The sequence below is a fragment of the Squalius cephalus genome, assembly GCF_949319135.1.
Source record: "Squalius cephalus genome assembly, chromosome: 21".
Classification (NCBI taxonomy): Eukaryota; Metazoa; Chordata; class Actinopteri; order Cypriniformes; family Leuciscidae; genus Squalius; species Squalius cephalus.
This window is the reverse complement of record NC_137142.1, coordinates 24,431,018-24,454,365: the sequence shown is the minus strand read 5'-3', so window position 1 is coordinate 24,454,365 and position 23,348 is coordinate 24,431,018. Positions and strand designations below refer to the sequence as shown.

The following is a 23,348-nucleotide window of genomic DNA, read 5'->3' as shown; positions in this document are numbered from 1 at the left end:
TTAAAATTAAGCGTGAAAGGGTTAATATATGCATAATAAATGACGCTGGCTTATCTTTTTTTTACTAAGCAAGTTATCAGTGTGTATTGTTCATTGATGGTATAAAGTTAAGCCCCCTTAACAATTTCACATGCCCCCTCAGTCATTTCATTCTGCAGCCGGGCCTGCCTATCATGAATAAGTCACGGCTGAAGGGCGTTGTTAGGTACGACGCGAAGCGGAGTTTTTTATAAAACGGTTACCACACAATAGCCTACAAATATTAAAGCCGAAAAATATGTATCTATGCAACTTTCATGAAGTAAAATCACTAAAAGCCTTCCTTCCGCTGGAAAAAATAGTCCCTGACCGAGCAATAGAAGTTACATAGATTATTTCGCCAATAGATGGCGGCAAAGACTGTCTTTATGAGTGAGTCCGACAGTAGAGAAGACTTTTACATTGAAAGGACTCAAACTTATGATCACGGAGAAGGAAGACGCAACTGACGGCTGACTAATAGGTACGGGAAAACGGCCCCTTAACTGTTAAAAGGACAAGATATCGCAGCGGACATTCAAACGGATTTTTTATAGGACTGACCTGAAGGAAACTGCTATGTCTAGGCTACTGTAAATGCAGGTACACTCGCTTACTCGATCTCTCACACAATACTCTACTAAGTTATAGCTTCAATGAACAATATCAATAAGATCTAACACGTGTTTAAATTGCTAAGAGTGGTTGCTAGGGGTGTTGTGTAGTGATACATAGAACCGTTGGGTGAAGCGGTCATAGACGTGTTTTATCGTGAATAAAACACAGCTATTGACCAATAAGAATCAAGGATTGGAACTAACCGTTTTATAAAGAACATTTACATTATATAACCACTTTGAAAGCAAAATGCATGAACTCACCCCACACCTGCCAAAGCAGTGAAACAGTGGCCTCTGGTGGCAAACACCATGAACTGCACAATTTTTCAGCTTTCAAGGTTTTATCAATTGCACATCTACAGTGTACAGCAGTTGTTGACTACATTTAAATATTAATAATTTTTTATCCAAATGTTTTTGTCTAATCACAAAACAAACAGTATGTATAAGGATTACAAATGCCAATATTTGAACATAATAGGAATTTGCAGCCTTCCCAGTCTACATCATTGTGTTCACTTTATTGGCACTCCCATGCTGATATACTTAAAATATTCTAGACTATCATAGATCAAATTGCTTATTTGTTCCAGTATCACGTCTTTTAACTTTTTTCCCCGATGCTTTTTATATGGGTATCTTATAAATTAATCATTTGCTGTTAATGTTGTATGCGTTCTCATTTTAAAATGACTGAATCTACCAACGTGACCCCTGTATCTATACAGGCAACATTATGAAAAGTATTTTGTGTCTGTGAATGGAACAGGATAACATCCTTTAAATCTTCAATAGCTTTCTTCATTGCCAGTAGTCTTTGGTCTCAAATGTTAACTTAAACAATGGTTAAAGTTATGAGAGGGAGGATATGTGCAGGCTCAACATATTCCATTTCCGTCATCCACCGCGGTTGCTAATTGCATTCATTGTGAGTCATTGTGACTGAGAGCCTCAAAGCATCCATTCAACTTTCTGAAATGGTCTACCCAAACAAAAAGGACTCATCTATATAAAACCTTCAGCAAAAAAACATACAGTCGAATCAGAAATTACGTGATAAACTTCTGACTCTGTTCTTTTTGAAGCAAAATGATATCCAGCCACAGTAGTGGCAAAATGCAGCATTCAGCAATCTGCCATTAGTGCTGTAAGTGATGCCAGAGATGTGAAGGGTAAATTCTTCCCCTCACAAAGCCACTAGAGCCCCATCCACTCCTACCACATATTCTTGAAGATGATTGCCTCCATATCTCATGTGAGGTCTATTTTACATGTGTGAGCACAGGATCAAGGATGTATTTTGTTATTTCTATTTTAGATATTGTATGTGAAGGGAATACTCTTCAATCTATAGGCCCTACTGTTAATGAGGCCAAGATGTGTGTTGATGATTATTAATCAGTTCTCCTACATTTAGCGAATAAAAAAGAACTCATGGTAGGTGTAGAGATGTGTTAAACATATATTTAAAATAACTTTAATTTAAATATGTATTTTGGAAAAAGTTGAGCAGCAAGAAGACTATTGGCAGTATGGCAATGTTTTAAAAAAGTAAATGAAAGGTTTTACAAAGGCAGTGTGGGAATGTAATTGGTAATTCATGGTGCATTATATTATATTATATTATATTATATTATATTATATTAATTATATTAATTATATTATATTATATTAATATTATATTATATTATATTATATTATATTATATTATATTATATTATATTATATTATATTTAGGGCTGTCAAACTATTAATCGTGATTAATCGCATCCAAAATAAAAGTTTGTGTTTACATAATATATGTGTGTGTATGGAGTATAATTATTTTCTATATATAAATACACACACATGCATATATATTTAAGAAAAATGTGTTATTTATATATAAAATATTTATATATAATATAAATTATATATAATATAAATATATATACACAGTATATACATGCAAATATTTCTTAAATACACACACACATATATTATGTAAAAACTAACTTTTATTTTGGATGCGATTAATCGTTTGACAGCCCTAATTATATTATATTATATTATATTATATTATATTATATTATATTATATTATATTATATTATATTATATTATATTATACACTCACCGGCCACTTTATGTACACATGTTCAACTGCTAGTTAACACAAATATCTAATCAGCCAATCACATGGCAGCAACTCAATGCATTTAGGCATGTAGACATGGTCAAGACGATCTGCTGAAGTTAAACCTAAGCATTAGAATAGGGAAGAAAGGTGATTTAAGTAACGTTGAATGTGGCATGGTTGTTGGTGACTGGCTGGTCTGAGTATTTTAGAAACCGCTGATCTACTGGGATTTTCACACAACCATCTCTTGGGTTTACAGAGAATGGCCCGAAAAAGAAAAGATATCCAGTGAGCAGCAGTTCTGTGGGCGAAAATGCCTTGTTGATGCCAGAGGTCAGAGGAGAATGGCCAGACTGGTTTAAGTCTGATAGAATGCCAACAGTAACTACTCAAATAACCACTCGTTACAACCGAGGTATGCAGAAGAACAATATTGAAGCAGATTGGCTACAGCAGTAGAAGTCCACATTGACCAAAGACCAAAACAGGAGATCGAGGCTACAATTTGCACAGGCTCTGAATGCATCTCAATTTCTGCTGCGACATTCAGATAGGGTCAGAGTTTGGCATAAACCACATGAAAGAATGGATCCATCCTGCCTTGTATCAACGGTTCAGGCTGCTTTTGGTGGCGTAATGGTGTGGGGGATATTTTCTTGACACACTTTGTCACACATCATGGCAGTGTAGTTGACAAATCTGCAGTAACTGTGTGATGCTATCATGTCAATACAGACCAAAATCTCTGAGGAATGACTGGAATGGAATTAATGCTGATTAATAAAAAAAAATAAAAAAAACATGTGCTGTGGTTATAAAACACAACAAAAACATTTGAATAGCGAAAAAATATTCCTGTCATTTCATTCGAAGTCTCGGTATAGATGCACAGACACTAAACTACGTTATTCATTCATATGTGTGACCATACACTCATTCGCCATTAATTCTCCCTTTACCATTGTCCAGACAATTTCACCACTTACAGCAGTTACATGAACGTCTTTTACCCTGGGTCACAATTACCACACAAGCCTTTGGTTCCCAGGCAGAGAGTCATATGTCAAACCCATTATGAGGCCCGTGATTGAGGTTTTCATTTTTTGCATCAAATTCAAAAGTGTGCCTTGGAGAAGCGCTGGCAATTTGAGTTGTAATTGTAGTCAAGATCCGTTTAGTCACCGGAAAACTGCAATTACCCTCGAGATGTATCCGTCTGTGTGAATCTGTCTTCTCTTTCTGAGGCATTCTGTGACCATAGGAGGCTTGTGTCAGAGCTGCTACACATGCCGTTATCCCTCTCTGTTTAGTTGTAAACATACAAATACACATAATGACTTCAATATTTTATTGCCAAAAGTCATCAATCCTTCTTGTTCTTGTCTGTTTATCCAGCAGTAAAAGCAGCTTTTTGTGGTCAATTTGGTTTGCTAAGTGATGTTGTGAATGCACACACTAACAGCAAGAGTCAGTCTCTTGATTCAGAAGTGCTTCTTTCTTTCCATTTTAAAAAGACAGAAAAAAATATTTGTGAAATGAAAGACGTGAGAAAGAAAGAATACCATACAAAACCATCACAAACTACCTACAGAGCCTGTTTGTAAGTTTGCAAGACTTGATGGGACTTTGTGCTGCCGTGTCTGAAAGGGTGAAATTGCAATATTCCTCCCATAGTTCCTGCTCTCACAAATCAATTTTTGTCGAGGGAAGATGAAACTCATTTTCACAATTGTTCCATTGAAAAAGTAACAAACAGACGTACTCAAGCGGTACTCCTTTTTAACATTTTATAAGACATCATAATGCGACGTGTTGGAAATCTGCTTGGCCCATACATTAATAAAGTGTAACCCCATTAAAGTCATTAAAACAATAAACCACATAAAATAATTTATACATTAATTACACTATAATGATTGAATTCATAATGAACGTATTAACGAACACTGCCAGATGTCCACGCAAAGCTTCAGGACTGTACGTGTTATAAGCAAGTAATTGAAGAATGTACTCCATACTTCATTTAAGATTTCATCATTTGCTTCAGAAACAGACAAGCACTAATAGACATCTCGCAAGCCTTATAGAGAGCTGTCAGAAGAAATATACCCCTTCATTACCCTCTTCCAATAATCAGTTCTACCACCTGTTAGGTGCCAGCCATGTACAGTGCATCAAAATTCCTTGTCTCAGTTTTAGTTACTGGCTGAATTATACACCAGACATCTCATCCAATGAAGTCCACCCACTGGCGGTCTGCCATGCTTATGAAATCAGTTCTTTAAAGGTGCATTAAGCAACTTTTCATGTTAAAAATACCCGTTTTTCTAACCCATACATGCTTAAACAATTGCCTGATGGGCTGAATGAGCCCTTCTATGATCACTGCGATTGCCTCTATAATCCTGTACAGTAAAATAAATAAGAGGGATTCGGGACGGAATCGACTGGGCGTGACGTCATGCGCGTTCACGGTCACCTGGTTATGTCTGGCAGGTTTGTGTATTCGCCGCCATTATCCGCATCAGCGAAGACAACTCGAGCGACTTTTGCAAAAGTAGAAGATGGATTCAAAGAGACCGGCTTCTAGTTCATCCCAAACCCCAACGCAAACTCCATGTAACCGCGTGCACAACTCTGGTTGCAGTTTCGTGTGTCGCCAGAAGGGGGCATAGTTCTGCAAAAACTCAGAGACTTGCGCAATGCACCTTTAAAAAAAAAAATTAATTAAAAAATGTATTCAAATAAAATAAATCAAACACTTGAAAATGGTGCGAGCCTGACCTCCTGAAACCATAATTGGATTCAAGCTGTTCCTTCACTTATATTGGTAGGAATAGTCCAACATCTCTCAATCTCACAGAGTCTCTTGAACCTAAGTGGGATGCATACAACGAAGTGACCCCATACCAGGTGTCACCAACCCTGCTCCTGGAGGGCTACAGTCCTGCAGATTTCAGCTCCAACCCCAATCAAACACACCTGGACCAGCTAATCAAGCTGTTCAGGGTTGCTTGATAATTACAGGCAGGTGTGTTGGAACAGGGTTGGACCTAAAGTCTGCAGGACAGTAGCCCTCCAGGAGCAGGGTTGGTGACACCTGCCCCATACCATGTGTTTTGCTGAGCTGTCACTATTGACTGAAAGTGCTTACTCAAAGAAAGTGATCCGGTGCTGTCAATCCACCTCAGTGAAAGCTCCTGTGGAATCTGGAATTGTGGCTTTCCACCGGGGATATTCACTACCATTCAAAAGATTGGGGACAGTAAGATTTTATGCTGCATTTATTTTAAAAACAAACAAACAGTAAAACAGTAATATTGTGGATTATTACTGTCTATTTAAATAACTTTTCTATTTTAATATATTTTAAATATGAATTGGTGCTCATGAAACATTGATTATCAATGTTAGAAACAGTACTGCTGCTTGGTATATAAAAAACTGTAATACAGTTTAGTTTAGTTTTTTAAGGATTATTTCATGAATAGAAAGTTAAAAAGAACAGCATTTATTTGAAATATAAATATTTAGTAATGCTATTAATATATTAACTGTCATTTTCAATAAATTTTTAAACCCTTGCTGAATAAATATATTAACTACTTTAAAAAGATTTTTGAACAGTAGCGTATGGCATTATACTTACTTAAACTTAAGATTTAATTGCTGAAAATTATAGAAAAATCACAAGCAAAGGAAAATTATTAGTGACAAAAAATAGCCCAAGCAGTCACTGACAATCCACAACCCTATGATCACTGTACTGCAGTGCAAATGCAACAATGTATACACATTTAGTCAACATTGAATTTTAGACTATAATCCGTTCTGTGTCAGAAGGGCTCAACTACAGAGGAGTGTGAAAATTGATATCACTTGAATCAGAATTTGAAGCCACATCTTTTAGTTTAAGTTGTAGTTAATATGTTTTGCATTAGTAATTAAATATTACTATCCAATAAAGCAACAATTGTGTCTGTAATTACTCTCAGATGAACTCAAGGTTTAACCTCATTAAAATGATGGACTCAAATGAGATGAAGACTCCAGTAATATCTGTCTTCTAGAAAATGCTGTTGTATTCTACATAGAACCGGTTGGCAAGTACAATTACTACTACTACTACTACTACTGACTTTAGCTGAACAACAGCTGAAATGCATTCTTTTATGCATTATCACTGTAAGGCCCGCCCAATTGGCCCAATGACAGTTTCCAACAGAGCGGATGAAGGATACTTGTGCGTCTTTTCAGTGTGGCAAAGTAGTTTAATTCCAAATAAACTTTTATCGGTCTTGAATTTAGGTTAGAGTGCCAATTGATTATTGACCATTTATATAATCATTTATATAGACACTTAATTATTCTATCTAACTCTATACTCTTATTGTACTCGTACGCTGGCCGTTCTTTTATGCAGATCCGACGGTCACAAACTCGCCAGTCTTGGTCACTAGAGAGAGGTAATTGACTAATACTTTAGATGGCCGCTCCCATGCCTGCTCTATCTAAAAGTACCTTTTTATTCTCCATAGATCTGTATACACTTGAATAAAGCAACACTATCTGTAGTCAGAGGTCATTACCACTACTACAGATTTAAGCTGACCAATATTACTTTCTCTGATAGCAGCTTTGTTTGGTCATCCCAAGGTTTCCCATGTACATTTAGCTAGAGTAACATTACATTAAACAGAGGTTCACCCTATTTAAGTTGGTCGATCAACATTTTGTTTCCCCTTTTTAGCATTTACAGTCTAAGTACACTTGAACCAGTGCCAAGTGTTTGCTGGAGCTCTAAAATCTCAGTTGGCTTGCCCTATGCTCCACTCAAAACTGGACTTTAGTCCATTACTAACCTGAATGCAGATTTGTGGTAATCATGGATACAACGTAATCTACTAGAGTTAATTATTTCAGAGAAAGTCAGAATAAATTCAAATGTTACAATTTATTATTAGTTGGGTAAATGTATCATGCCAATTACATAATCAATTAAAAGAAAATCAATACAAAACATCAAATGCTCAGAAATGAAGAGTAAAAGATGCATATGTATCATACGAAGAGAACTTGTCACGTTAATCTAAAGAAACTAGGTGAGGACTCAAATGCAAAGGGGAAAAAACAATATTTATTACAAAAAGAAACACTAAACACAAAACAAAACCCACGAGGGGGAAAACATAACTAAATACAAAACAACCACAACTTCAAAAATGAACATACCAAAAGGGTCACGGGGGAACAGGAGACGGGTACAAGACAACGATCCGACACAGACTGCAAACACAAAGGAACTTATAAAAGGGACAAATCAGGCAGGTGATGAGGAACAACAGGTGGGGCAAATGAAACCAATAATAAGATAACAAGGAGGGTGGGGTCAAACAGTGACAGGAACACAAACACCACATGTGCTACACGAGACAGGACAGGCATGTGACAGAACTTAGCTGCAGCATTACGCAGTTAATGTCTTTATACCCTTAGAATAAATAGTAGAAACACTATGATCAATGACCAAGTGTAAATGTACATGCAGGTGAGAACCAGAATAAATGAGCACCATAATTTATGAGCAGAATATTAAGGTGTCTGTTGCAGTCAGGCTGAATAAGGATGAGCAGTGAGTGCATTTGAAAGGACAGTGGCCCTGGGGGTGACCCTATTAAAATGGCAATCATGCAGACATGTCCTCAATTCCCTCTGCTGGTTTCTCCTCTGAGGAGATAACACTTCCAGTTCATATCAGTCGAGAGTGAGCAGGGACTACGTCATATTAAATAATTATTCGTCTGTATAAGAATCAGTGTTATAATAGCTTTTTAAATGTAGGAAGAAGTGTCCCACTTAGTTTAAGATGGGTGGAAATTAATATCATCATTTTGTCATTTCTATCTCTATTAAAAAAAATAAAAATCTGTCTGTTTTAATGGTTAGGAAGCTGTCCGAGGATTATGGTCAATTGCCTTGAAATCTCTTTGAATGAGCTGACCAAGGTATATTTCATATAGGTGTTGATGACGACCTGATCAATGACCTACTCGCACTTGCATAAGGCTGAAACCACTATCATTTGCTCGATGACTTCTATAATGCTTTTTTCATCATTTTGCCTCTCCAACTTGGGATTAAACTCAGGTGGATGCAATTGAATCTTCACACAGTCTACTAGATCACAGATTACCTTACTGACAAGTGGCAGTTCATGATGCTCCAGACTTTTGTAGTGATGATGATGTAGTGAATAACAGCAGAGTACCACAGGGTTCTGTCCTGGCCCCTTTTCCATTCACCCACCACGTGCCATCAACTCATGGTTTCTGCAGAAGTTCAACATCATCAGTACAATTTAATCAAAAGTAAAGCATTTCTCATACAATAAAAAACACCACAAAGAGCACAGTCTTCTCAATGGTTAGTATATTTGTTCCCTGGAAATTGAGTCCATAATCTTAGCACTTTTAGCTGTTGAACTACAGTAACACAGAGAGTATTGACCCAGAGCATTTATTTGCTTAAAAACAGTCTCTAAACCATGTTTTTAATTTAAAAACAAACAAAAAAAGAGTTTCTGCATTACACGCAATTATGTAACACTAGCATTTAGTTTAATCATTTGCAAGTAGCAAGCAGTGATAATTCGGTAGTGGCACAGCATAATCGCATTAAAACACAAATGTAATTTATGTTCATATTTTTGAAGGAAAAAACATGTCTATATATGTCTCACATTTTGGCTGGCCACAACCTTCTTCCTAAGAGACATACGTTTCTATTGAACCGACTACTGATGGTCAAGATAAGAACTGTCAAACAGAGCACCATATACACTAATTATCCTCCTGCATACTGGGGCTGTGATAATTGGCATGCTGGTGACTCTTAACATACTCACTTAGTGCCCCAGAAGCATTATAATAACAGCTTCATATATTAATGTTGTTTATCTTTCTGCCTTTAAAACAGAGTGAGTAAAGAGTGTACTGTGGAGAGTTGCAGGCCTGGTCCTTTCCCTAATGTCTATTTTGTTCATTGAGCCAAATGACAAGAAAGAAGACAATAGGCTTTGCCTATTACATGCCACTTCAAGGTTTATAGAAGCCAGTAATATGGCATCCAGAGCATTTCATGTTCAGAATTAGGGCACCTCTGCGGTTTCATTAGAGGAGGGGACAGGATGAGCTGCTCTGGTGAGACTTCAAATAACAAAAATGAACACAAGCCCAGTCGTACCATTATGAAAGCATGTCAAATCTCTGAAGTGTACTGCATTGCTATTCGAAGAGGAAATGTCAGGGATACAGCAATACATGAAAGCAATTGTCTGTAGTCAGAGAAATTAAGACAACAAGGTTTAGTTTGTAGGTTTTTAAGCCCTCGTGTTTTCCTTCAAACTTCTTTCGCAGGAACACATTAAAATTGACCTTCTGATAAATCAATTATTTATATAGGTATGTGTGTGTGTGTGTGTGTGTGTGTGTGTGTGTGTGTGTGTGTGTGTGTGTGTGTGTGTGTGTGTGTGTGTGTGTGTGTGTGTGTTTTACATTATTTCATACATAAAATAAAAAACAATGAAAAAGTAAAGATTAATGTTTGGCCAGGCAAAAAACAAACAAACAAACAAAAAAAAACACCCTGAATATTTAAAAATATATATATTTGAAAAAATCTGTCCATGGTAGAGAATATCATTAATCATGCAGAGTTAAAGATCAGTCAACTTCATAAGCCTTCTTTGACAATTAAAGCAAAATGAGCTTAGAACAATTAACAATTTCCACTGTTCATGATATGTGTGGGTGTTTGGCAGCACACACACCTCTCAAAATGTAGAAAAGTAGAAAAGTACTGATATGATAAAACAAACACATTTCTGGGGTGAAAATCCAGACGCAGATTGCTATGATTGAGGAAAAACAACCTCCAGTAATGTGGCTTCTTGTACCACACAAACAGCAGGAGGACTTTTTTTTTTTTTTTTCTGTGGAAGGGAATTTACTTTGACTCAAATTACAGGCACCCCTGCTGTTTGGCTTGATCGTCTGAGGCTATATTTATGAACATTACATAAATGTGTGCGTATATGCACATATCCCTCACAAATGCATATAACTTTATGGTGCATATGGCGTCTGCTTAGAAAGACGTTTTAGCACTTCTCCACCCAAGGCAATGCATCTCTCTGACACTCACACAAATCTCAATGTCAATCCGCATGTCTCCACACATCCACTTAAGCTTCTGTAATAGAGCTATAATGCTGCATGGAGAAAGAGTGAGGAGGAAAGAAAGAGATCACACAACTGGGACACCTGTCATAACCCCAGCAAATCATGGACCATTAAAGAGCGTTTTAAACAGCCAGATTGATTGCTGTCTTCCTATCTCACTGCATGTTTGATCCAGTGCTTAAATTCCCTCTACTTGTTGTCTCTGATCCATACAGCCTTCATCTCTCTGCCCAGTGCGCAACAGATGCGCTCACTGAAGACTCTCGGAGTTGTGTTAATTTATGTGCTGCTGTGCGTAGCCCAAGGCAACGTGGGCATTGCAGGTGGGCTGTGTGTGCCTCCAAACATGGAGGAGATTGTGTCCATGAGACGGTCTGAGGGAGGATATATTTCTTCTGCACTTCACCATTGAGCTTTCCCACTCATCTCTAATTCCTTAATTACAAAAAAAGCAGGGATTTTATTACCATTGGTTACATAAATTAGCACTAGAAAGGAATAAGAATAGAAATCTAAGTAGGAAGACATAGAGAGGTGGTTGAAAAATGTGCTTTTGGTGGTGGTGGGGTGACGAGTCACTGAAGGGAAGAAAGAAACATAAAGGAGAAAGATTAGAGTCAGGAAGGCAGTGTGAGCAAGAGAGAGCGTGAATACGAGACTGGCAGACACCATTAGTCAAAGCCTGACAGCAGACTGTGACCGACAGGTAGACCAGTGCCAAGCAGGCTGCGACAGCCTTGGCTCTGATTAGTCCTTTTTGTTTGGAAGCCTTGTTCTTGATTAGTGTTGTTTTGAGAGACCAACTAATCTCTAACAGCCGTTCAACTTTAGCTCAACACTGCCCCCTGTCTGTTATATTTATATATTACATATACATATACATATATATATATATATATATATATATATATATATATATATATATATATATATATATATATATATATATGTATGTCACATAAATGTTGTGTGTTCAAAAGCATGAAGAAAATAAATAAAAGAAAGGGAACAGCACTGAAGGGATAATGTATTTTTGTAGGCTAAAACCTGGAAACAATTTTAGCACTTCCAGTTCCATTGTCCTGAAGTTATTGGGTTGTTTGAATGTTTGTTTTTTTTTGTTAAATGGGTCTGTGGTTAACACAAGCTCAAGATATTTCCACGTTTTATTCTACAACATGAAATACATCAGTAATACCCCTTAGTGATTTACTTCCTTTGTGATTTTCTTGTCTTGAAAAAAGTGATTACTTACAAAGGTTGTTGGGAACATTAAACAGGAAAACTCATCTACTCACTAGTTCCCTTTTGCTGTCTTATTGTGTTTATAATCCCACTATTTTAAATAGCAAACTATTTTAACCCAAATAGAGACAGAAAGAGTTTAATGGTGGTAACATTGAAGTCGTGCTACCGTGGTGTAGTTTGTATATAGTCTACATTTAGCTTTGCACGCAATTGTATTTACGCTTTAAAATTCTTAAACATTGTGTTCATTTGTGATTATAACAATTAAGGAACAAAACATAATAATAAACTACAGTAGCCCAGTAGTGCACAACACAACAAAATTTAAAAAGCAAACATAAGTTCACAACACATGAATCCAAAACACAACGGAAATGAGCCACAACACAATGGAAAATATACAACACAACAGAAATAAAGCCGCAACACAACGGAAATGCTCCCGACCACAAGAGGGCTCTCAGAGCGCGGTAAAGTTAGTTTTCCTTGCCACTGTTCTATAGACCTTATGCGCCAGAGAAACGAGGGCGCCGCCATCTTTAGAATATTGTCTTTTAACTTCCGTTTTTGCGGTCGCTCTATGGCATTGCTGTCCAGGAGTAATTCGCTTTTCAAGTGGATTTACTTAATGTAAAGTTAACGAAAGTTATCATGAGGACTGTAATGTTTAAAGCCGATGACTTAACAAATGCCAGTCGACCGGGAAGATTTTAAAACGAGCCGTTCATTAATAAACACGCAAAATCGCTGTGAAAATACAGACCGGAAGTCAAAAGACAATGAGCGCAGCGCTGAAAAGGGGCGGGGCTACATAAGGTCTATAGAGTCTTAAGATATCAATACCACAATTAGTTTTAACAGTATGTAACCATTGTATATCGACATAAAATATTACTACAAAATCACCTACATGAATTATAGCTGCCTATACTCGAGAATGCTTTGACCCGCTTCCACAGCGCATGATCCCTAAGGGAACGTCTGGCAATTCCACCAAGTGGCTAAAACGTATAATTTATTATAATTTAATTTGATAAATAAAAATAAAACCATTTGGTGAATTGCAGAATTACAGGAAGGTGTTGGCACAATTTCACCTGTAGTAAGTCAGTCTGGGGTGCGTTTCCCAAAAGCATCGTTAGCCAACTATGGTCGCAATTTCCGTCGTTATCAGCATAGTTCAACGAGTCAGTGTTTCCCGAAACCCTCATTCTAACGAACATTTGCAAACAGCATCGCAAAGTTGTGAACGACAGCTTTTGACCTGTGGTTAGAAGCATACTTTCTTGTTTGCATGACATGTGGACTTAATAAATCCTTATCTTGAGCAAAATAAGCAAGCTGATATTCAGTACAATCTGTATCTTTTATTTAGAAGACATACAAATGTCATTTACGTCTTTAGTTTGTCAAGAGATTTAAAGGACCGTTTTTGAAGAGTGCGCATGTGCGAACGTGCTCTATTACGTAAGAACGAGCCTATTATTGAATCTGGAAATAAAGCAAAATGAGAGAAAAATGAGACACAGTCCTCAGATGCCAAGTTCGTAATTTATAGCAAAACATCTAGCATTAATTCGATCTCAAACAGATTCTTTAAAGAAAGTTATTACTCCACCTGCGTGACATCATTAACCAACGTGGTTGAACGACCAATTTGCGACGGTTTCGGGAAACAGTCGTGACTAGCTAGTTGATTTATTCAACAATGCATCATATTATGGTAGTGAACTACCTTTACCGCGCTCTGATAGCCCTCTGGTGGTCGGGAGCATTTCTGTTGTGTTGCGGCTCAGTTTCGTTGTGCTGTGGCTTATTTCCGTTGTGTTGTAGCATGTTTCCGTTGTGTTCTGGATTAATTTCGTGGTGTTGTGATGTTGTGCACTACTGGGCCACCGCAATACACTTTTGTTGGTCACAGAAACTTATTTTCTGCAAGAATCCAAAAAGCCTATTTTTGTTTCAGATCAGCCTACATAATTAAATCATCACTGCAGCGCTCTAATGGACAATAGCATTTTTAATATTATATTACAAAATGTACAAACATATGATATGCTGACTTTTGCAAAACATATCACCCATCAATTCAGACAAGTTAATAATGGGAGTTTCATGAAACCTCTCAAGGAGAAACAAGAAGGCTTAGACATAAATCCCTGAGTCCAAGGGGTCGTACTTGTACTGAGAACTTCTGGTGCCAGTGGCCCACAAGTCTAGGCGTACTTGATCGATTTTGTCCACTCACATCTAGCGATACACACACATACACAATTACACAGATGGTGTAACACACTCACCCACACATTCAATTCTGCTAGTCCATATCTCATGTGTCATTATAGCTGAGCAAGGAGGTAAAACAATCTGTCTTAATGCCTGGGGCTTAAGCTTGCTGGGAGATAAATTGACTTTTTAAAAAGTACTGAAGTGGAAAGCGTTAGTGTGGAAGTCCGAATTTTTTTAGCCAGCCAGAAAGTATTGGTATTGTTTTAAAGTTGTCTGTATTTATAACATCCATAAAGATGACAAATGAAAAGTATGCAAGTAGAAATGTACACATCTATGATTCAAAATTTCATGACATTTCTGCTTATATGTACATTAACTAATAATAAACAATTGTTAGAATGTTTAATGCAATTAATTTGATTATAGCATTGATACTGTCAGTGTCAGCCATTGCTTTGCAGAAAAAGAAACTCGAAAGTAGACAGTCTGATTAAAAGAAAATTTAATTCAATATTAATTCATTTAAATATTTTAGAAATGTTTTTATGTTAGGGGAGTTTCAAATGAGAAATACACTTATATTGTTATCTGAATACAATAAAAATCTAGATTATTATTTGAAAAAAAAAAATCAAAGCTAAATACTTGCATAAACATACACAATACTATTTAACATTCACTGAGGCTGTACTAAAAACAAACCTCAAGGTTCTTTTGAAAAGGAACGATAACCTTGAGACAGGAAGATAAAGGACAGAGAGAGAAAGAGAATTATGCACCATGTGGTTGTTTGTGGTGCCCAGCTGAGAACATTAAAACACTAATAAGACACAATTCAAATACACCATCACACCTGCAGACATTTCCCCAGATTTACAGATATTAGCTTAAAGTCACGAGGATTTCCTTTGTTTAGTCTGTGTTTAGGGGGATTAAAGAGAGAGAACATATAAGGAAGGAACAACATAACGATACAAAATTAATAATTTATACCAAACAGATCATCTCAGTGAAGTCAACAGCATTAAATTTGCTTTAATAGCTTAAAGATTAATTCAATTCTCTCTTGCAAAAGCATTAGCATTGTACCACAGGAGGACAGACTTAATGAAGAGAGCAATGGGCTCAGATGAACCCTAGATAGGACAACAGAGAGGTTTCTAATTACATTAGCAGTATCTCTCTCTCGCTCTCTGGGTGTGTGTGTGTGTGTGTGTCTTTGTGTACCGAGGTGAGACCAAAAGAAAGCGAGCGAGGGAGATCTAGTTGCATTATAGGTTGACAACAGCCCTTGTCCATTCACCTGTGGGAAACTTCTGACCTTCAGTGCACACATCATAACAGAGACCCGTCACAACATAGATGCAACCATACAAACCCTCATCATGGATCTGATGGGACACAGTACTGCACCGCTGTATTCATTAGCAATCACCTGGTTGTGCTCGACTCTTCAATGACACAGCGAGAGGCTCCATGCTGGCAGGACACAGAGGGATCTGAAGGAGCCAAAGCAGGTCAGTAAGATGAATAATGTAGAAAAAGAGTGACCTAGGAACACAGACAGCAGAGTGTTGATGAATTCTAGCTATTGAATTTTCTGTTAAGAGTTTATAACATGAGGCAAACTTGTATTCATTTTGGGGGTGCTTGTATTCTAATAGTGTGAGATCCTTGTGTTCTGATATTGAACAATTAAAATAATACAGTGTGGAATGAGTTCCTTAAAAATACACTACTGTTCAAAAGTTTTGAATCACTAAGACATATTTATGTATTTGAAGGAAACTGGTATGTTATTTTCAATTAATCGAAAACAGTAAAAAGTGGTAATGTTTTACAATTTTATATATGTCAATATTACTTTTAAAGCATTTATTACAGTTTATACATATACAACTTAAAATTAATTTATTTATATTGAATTCATCGAATGTTCAAAATACACCTTATTTTTCACATATTTTACATTGTTGCAGCACCTGTGTGTGGGTTTTCTTTTCTTTTTTTTGGTGTCTTTTTCAGCTGTTTAAGTACATTTGCATTTCTTGCAAGTCATGTCAAATTTAAAAATGGTTAAAAAAATTGTAGTCTATTATTTTAAGAGAGGAAGGCTCTTATATATCAATATACAAACTGGATCAAAGCAGAATAGAACAAGAAGAGAATGGCCCAGATGCACATCAACAAGAGGACAAGCACATCAGACTCTCTAATTTGAGAAAGAGACCCCTGACTGGAGCTCAGCTGGCAGCCTCATTGAACAGACATTCTGCAGACCAGCTTTATCTGCATTAGTGAAGAGAAGACTCTGAGCTATGGGCCTTTTAGAGAAAATACAACATCTGACACTGACAAATAAAAATAAAAGGGTAGAATATGCGAAAGAACTGGATGGTAAATGATGGTAAAATCAACTAATCATATTTGAGGGACACGTTTACAGCTTATGTCAAGTTTAGGCTTACAACCAAGGTGCTTCTACATCAGTGTTATGTTATTCTCCTATCATTTCCCACTGATTTTAGAGATAACTTATGGGTAGGGTTAGGTTTAGGACAACATTTTTGGACAGGAATGTTGTTCCACAATCAACAAAATGTTTTGACCCTAAAATGTGTCTAACTCAAAAACGTGCAAGGAAATAGTTAGGATTAAATTTTCATACAGGAATGTTGTTCCAGGATAAAGAAAATATGTTGTTTCAGGAATGTCTCTAATTCTGCAAAATCACAATGTGCATATAGAAAGAGTCATCAGCTATCATTTTAAATGTCTTTACTTTCATTAGGATCGATTTAATTTTATAAAATTTTATAGTGATTCCAAACTTTTGAACAGTATATTTGTGACTTGTATTCTGTATACAACCTCCAAAATGTTTTGCCACAACTACCCAAGAAATTCTTCTAAAACCAACCTTGCCTAACACATAAAAGTCAATATAAATAAAGTGGGAACTGTGTTACTGTCTCAGGGCATTTGCTGTTGAAGAATCAGTTACGTTTTATAGGTGTAAAACGTTGCAGGCTGTTCCAGGCAAGCATGCTGATATGGTAGTTAACGCTTCACCTTGTTTGACTCAAAGAATTCTTCTGCAAATATATCTGGCAGTTCTCCCAGCGTGTTCCTGGAGAGGAGATTCTGGCAGTTCAGAATGATGCAACAGATCTTGAGAGACATGTTTGTAGATCCAGAGCTTCTGGCTGAACTTAATGAGGAGCAGAGGCATATTCTTTTCTACAAAATACGTCAGGAGCAGGTGCGACGATGGACGGAGTGTGAGAGCAAAGAGGGAAGCTGGGAAAGTCCCCTGACCAAAGAGAGAGACGGTGGGTCCGGCAAGGAAATCTTTCGTAGCCCTATACGGAATCAGATTAAGTTTGACGTTTCCGGGTCCAAACACTCTATCAGATCCCAAAAACAAACAAAGAACGGTGCTAATATACACTCAGGGTGTGCTGTACTGAAAAATTGTGATTCTAATCTATATACATAACGAAATTTCAGTTACAGTGATGCATTTTTTATGAATCGTTAAAACACTGGTGTCCGGGACAGTCCTGAGTCCTGGTTTTAAAGCTTATCTTGAATGTGTGCTATTCTCAATTGAAATGGAGTAGAGGTTTGGACCGAAAACAGTATTCACTACCTCACAACTTAACAGGTGGATAGTTTTGTTATATTTGATCATATTTCATAATATCATCAGTTTGTTTTCAATATACTTTGTCTTCATATCCTTAGTGGAAAAGGCAATTTCAGTTTGTACTGTGACATGGCCCAAAATCTTTTTATTTTATTTTATTTTACTTTATTCTTTTCTACAATATTTTTATGTGAAATGTATTAGCAAACTCTGAAATCAACTTTGCATCAAATCTCCTTTATTTGTGTGTTGCTGCCTATGTAAAGTGTTGCAGATCTGTCACTTGTGAAGTTCTATGATTGTTAGGATGGTGCCTAGAAGTCAGCTGCCTCTGTAGGCCATAGGCAGCGAGGCAGTCAGCACAAAAAATCTTTGGTTAAAGGGTTATTTCACCCAAAAATGAAAATGTTGTTTTGAAATCCGATATGACTTCCATTCTTCTTCGGAACACAAATGAAAATATTATTAATACATCATTTTTTCATCATTATCCATCCTTTGAAAGTCCACACAACCGTATATCCTATAACCGTATATTATATAAATCAAGCAGTTTAATCAAGTCTTCTGAAATGACACCTGTTTTTCATATAAAGAGAGTCTTTTTTATCATATAAACAGATTTACATATAACATTGATCAACAGCATTTTCATCTTTGGCTGAACTGTCTTTTGAAAGAGTTCATCTCGGCTGGTTTTCACATCTGCCTTTATCGCTGTTTCCAGAAAACAGGAAGAGTGTTCAGTGGCTGCAGGGCAAAGATGGTGAGGTGTGGGTCTGGGTTATGGGGGACGCCCCTGGAGACAAACCATACGAGGTGATTGTCAAAGAGCTGATGGAGGAGAGAGCCAGGCGACAGGCTCAGCTAGAAGCCCAGGAGCTGTGGTGAGGATTGTGAGCAATTGCATGTTTGTCTGTATCTTTTGACTAGATTAGAAACTGATTTCATGTCCAAAGAAAACATAAAACAAAATCTTTTGCAGTAGATATTTAGCAATTAGGCATCATGCTTCAGGATGCAACATGAAAACATAAGGTTTATTTTGTTTATACAGCAATGATTCTGAAAAAGATTTTGCACCTAATTTTTTGGCTTTTTCCAAGGCGGAAAAAAGAAGAAGAAATAAAGCAAAAGTTCAGAGGTGCCATTGCAAAGGAAAAAGCACGTTTAGTTGCAGGAAAGTGGAAGGAAGAAGCCGAGGACAGAAAGGCAGCCAAACAGGAAGAGGAAGGTATACGAGAAAAACTAAAGGTGATTGATCAACAAACCCCTCAAACTTCTAACTGTGCTGCAAAATGAGAATGCACCAATTGGCTTCGGCAAGACGAAAATGGTTGCCAGCGTTCCACAAGGATCCAAACTATCTGCTAGAGAGTCAGGGGACTAACTTAGCAGTGGGAGTCACAAAACAATCCAAGTGATCAATTACTTGTAGGAGACCTGCACTGATGTACACCTTTAGGGCCCAACATTCGTTTGGTGGATGTTGTTTTCCACCAATCTCTCTGTAAATTATTTAGGTAAGTGTGTGGAACGACTGCAGAGGTTGGCCCTCTGTACTTCTATTCTCTGTATCTCCCTTTGAAAGACAGAGAACAATGAGGAAAACAACCAGGCAATCAATACTCAATCTGAAACCAACAGGAGGGCAACTTGCTGCATCAACAACAAAAACTAGGGCTGAGTGCTTTTCTAGTTCTCCAGAACAGTCCATGTATGTACTTTTGTTTGTCATGTTAGTCTTAGTTGCTTCCCACTTTAAAGGGCTAAATGAAACAGAAAATGTATTACACAGAGCTGAGGCTGTTTTTGGTTGACGTTGTGAAAAGTAGAAGTCGTGTTATAGTGTAAAAGGGTCAATGACAAATAAGAGTGCTTAGGAAAATGAAAATGTTGCCTGTTGATCTTTATAAGTCTTTTGCACTTTAATCTGTACTCTTAAAAATAAAGGTTCCAAAGGGTGTTTTTCACCGCGGTGCGAGAGAACCTTTCAGTGAACAGTACTTAAAATAATGTTTTTCTTACATTCTAATAATCTAAAGATTTTTTTTTCCACTATAGTGCTTTGAAAAGGTTCTGTTTTTGTTAAAGGTTCTTCATTGTGTTAACATCGATGCCAATAAAGAACCTTTATTTTTAAGAGTGCATTTGTTTACTTTATACATTTGTACATATGTATTGTTTTATTGTATATAATGTTCAGAGCTCTTTTTGTTATAAGAAAAGAATAATTAAATTTGTATTAGAATGACAACTTTTTTGCAACTTATATCGTGATAGTACTTTATACCGTTATAATGCAATGGCCATTGTCGTAATAGGAAAATTTGATATCATCAAATGCCTGCCTATTGTATAAATGAGATGTAATAAGATGATGTCATTGACCCAAAATGTAGATGCTTGATCATTCTACAAGCCAAAAAGCATGTCAACTTAGTAAGAACGAGAAATTGTTTGGCTGCAAGAAAGTGAGGGGAGAAGTCAATTAATTTTAAATAGAAGATTACATCCTAAAGGCATCTTTAATACTGCAAGATTGGTTATACAGAAGTTGCACTGATTGCATTATCTTTTCAAAGAGGAAGAAAAAGAAAACGGAAGAACGTAGGAGGAGTCGGGGCAGACAAAGGTGGAGGCACGACCATTTTTCAAATTATTACACTGCAGATTCCCAAAGAGGCCTTGATGGTTATCCTTGATTTGTGGCCTGGTAATGAGACCTTCTAAAGAAACTTGTCAAATATTAAAGAGCTCATTTATCATAGCCCTCATATCATCCCTCTTACTGGAAAGTGCTGAGTCATTAAACTTTGAAGTGTTTCTCTCACAATACTCCTTAAGAAATCCTTTAAAAGACTGTCGAGGCACGACAGAAAAGTGGAGAAAAGTAAAAAGAAAAGGGTAGTTGTCTAGCTTTTAGTTAGATGTGCTTCAGCTATATGAAAAAGCACTTTAATATAGAGTAACTATGTCAACAAACTCAAAGAAAAAAAACTCTGTACTAAACAGAATGAACAATGTTAACTGCACTCAAGTTTTTGGACTCTAGTGGTCTAGTCAAGGGGTGTCTGTTTTCCGATAACGCCTCATTGGTAATTACCTTATGTCAATAATTACACAGCTTAAGTATCTCAAACAACCATGCTCCACATGTTATAATGTCCTCAAGGATTAATTATTCAACCAAATGATTTCCATTTCAACACAGCTAATGAGCCACTGGTGCTAATTCATTAGTGCTGCAAGACTTAGAACAACACATACTGAGGCTAAGTAAGGACTGAGGTGCATATGATTTGACAACACACTCTCTCTCTCTGTCTCACAAAAAAACTATCTATATTACTCTCACACAGAAACAAGAGGAAGAGGAGAGGCAGAGGGAAGAGGAGGAGATACGACGTGCAGAGGAAAAAAGAGCAAAGGAGCTATATATGTCCCTTGAGCATGAACAAAAAAAAAAAGAACAACGTGACAAAGAGTGGGAGGAACAATGTGAGTGAAGATGGTATTTCTTCATATGCATTTTCATCTGTCAAACCCTTTTTCTGTTTATTATTTATGTTTCTTCTCAACATCTACAAAATTTGAATCTCTTTACCTCTCTAAGCTTCAGCCTGTTGTGTAAATGTGAAAAAGAAAAAAAAGATAGACTGATAGATAGACTGTTTTGTAACATAGTAGCTGGTTTCTACCTGGTAATTAAGTTAAAATATGTTAAATAAATAAGCTACCATGTCTCATTTGGTAAAACCAACTATTAGCTAGTTTGTTGCTTACCTTAGACCAGCTAGAAACCATCTACCATGTTTCAAAGCACACTTACCAGGATTATAAAAGCTGGATTTTGTATCCAATATATCTGTCCTGTCTGTTCTTCATCCTCTTTAGTACGTCGCTCCAAAGCAGCTGATGAGGAGATGACAAGGAAGGCTCGCTGGGCAAGAGATGAGTATAAGCGTCAATCACTACGGGCCATAGAGAAAGGCCACGTAGCTGGCCTGAGTGGCCACTTCCAGAAACAATCCCACCGGAGACACAGTACTTTCATTGAACCATCTGCTAGTCCTGTCTCAAGCAATGAAGTCAAACCCAGGCCCGGCATTCAACGTGCAGAACCTCCTTTGTACCGCCGGAGACAAAGCCGCAGGCATAGTACAACCACAACACAACCACTAATGGACAGGTAACCATTCTGTAGAGAAATAACAGTATGTTACATTAAATATAAATTATACTATACTTTAAGGACATTCATTTTAAATACTAAAAAGTGAAATTAGGCATTAAAAATGATAATGTACAGCATTATTTTATTTATTTTGAGATTTGTTAAAGATTACATTTAACAGTATTATATTATTTATAATAAACTGATATCAAACTGTAAAAAATGTCTAATATCATACAACAACCGTTATGGTACCAATATAATGGGCATCCATACATGTGTGTGCAACACTTCCCTACCAAAGAAACACTTCAGACCAGCCAAGCTGGTTTAAGCAAGTCTAGCTGGCCAAGATGGTGCTCAGCTGGTTCAGCTGCTCTGCCAAAACCTGGCCTTTTTAGGCTGGCTGGGAGACCAGCAAACCATCTTAGGCTGGATTAAGCTGTCTTTTCAAAGGTTTATGCACCATATTAAAGGAGAACTCCGGTCAATTTTAACATTGAGCTCATTTTTTTTGTACATTTGGAGTGCTGTCAATACAGAGAACAACGACAAAAATCGGTGTTGCCTACACCGTGTTATCCTCTTTTTAAAATTTGCACCCTGTTGACTTCAATGGGGCAAGTTTTAAACCTGCTTTTAGCCTCTTAACATCCTTGATGTGTCATTACAAGTGCACAGGTCATGTGAGTGATTCCTTCGGAGTGAACGCGGGTCAATCTGACTGCAGTAGATGTGAAAGATATGAATAAAAATGATGTTTATTCAGCCAGCGCACATACCTGTATTTACATCCTGTTTTTCGGTCGAAGTCCATAGTAATCGATTGTCGAGTTCACGCTTTGGTTTAGTACCTATGATCATGCGCGTGAACTCGACAATCGATTACTATGGACTTCGACCGAAAACAGGATGTAAATACAGGTATGTGCGCTGGCTGAATAAACATCATTTTTATTCATATCTTTCACATCTACTGCAGTCAGATTGACCCGCGTTCACTCCAAAGGAATCACTCACATGACCTGTGCACTTGTAATGACACA

At 37.0% G+C, this 23,348-nt stretch overlaps 1 protein-coding gene across 1 annotated transcript; it reads left to right on the top strand.

Moving 5' to 3' along the window:
• Window positions 1-15,930: 15,930 nt before the first annotated feature.
• On the top strand, window positions 15,931-22,321 carry sh2d4ba (SH2 domain containing 4Ba; the record flags this gene model as incomplete). Its single annotated transcript, XM_079856381.1, has 6 exons — window positions 15,931-15,993; window positions 17,591-17,808; window positions 18,853-19,012; window positions 19,232-19,379; window positions 21,488-21,626; window positions 22,023-22,321. The coding sequence occupies exons 2-6, from the start codon at window positions 17,634-17,636 to the stop codon at window positions 22,319-22,321; spliced, it is 921 nt and encodes a 306-aa protein (XP_079712507.1). The 5' UTR covers window positions 15,931-15,993; window positions 17,591-17,633.
• Between the last annotated feature and the right edge of the window lie 1,027 nt (window positions 22,322-23,348).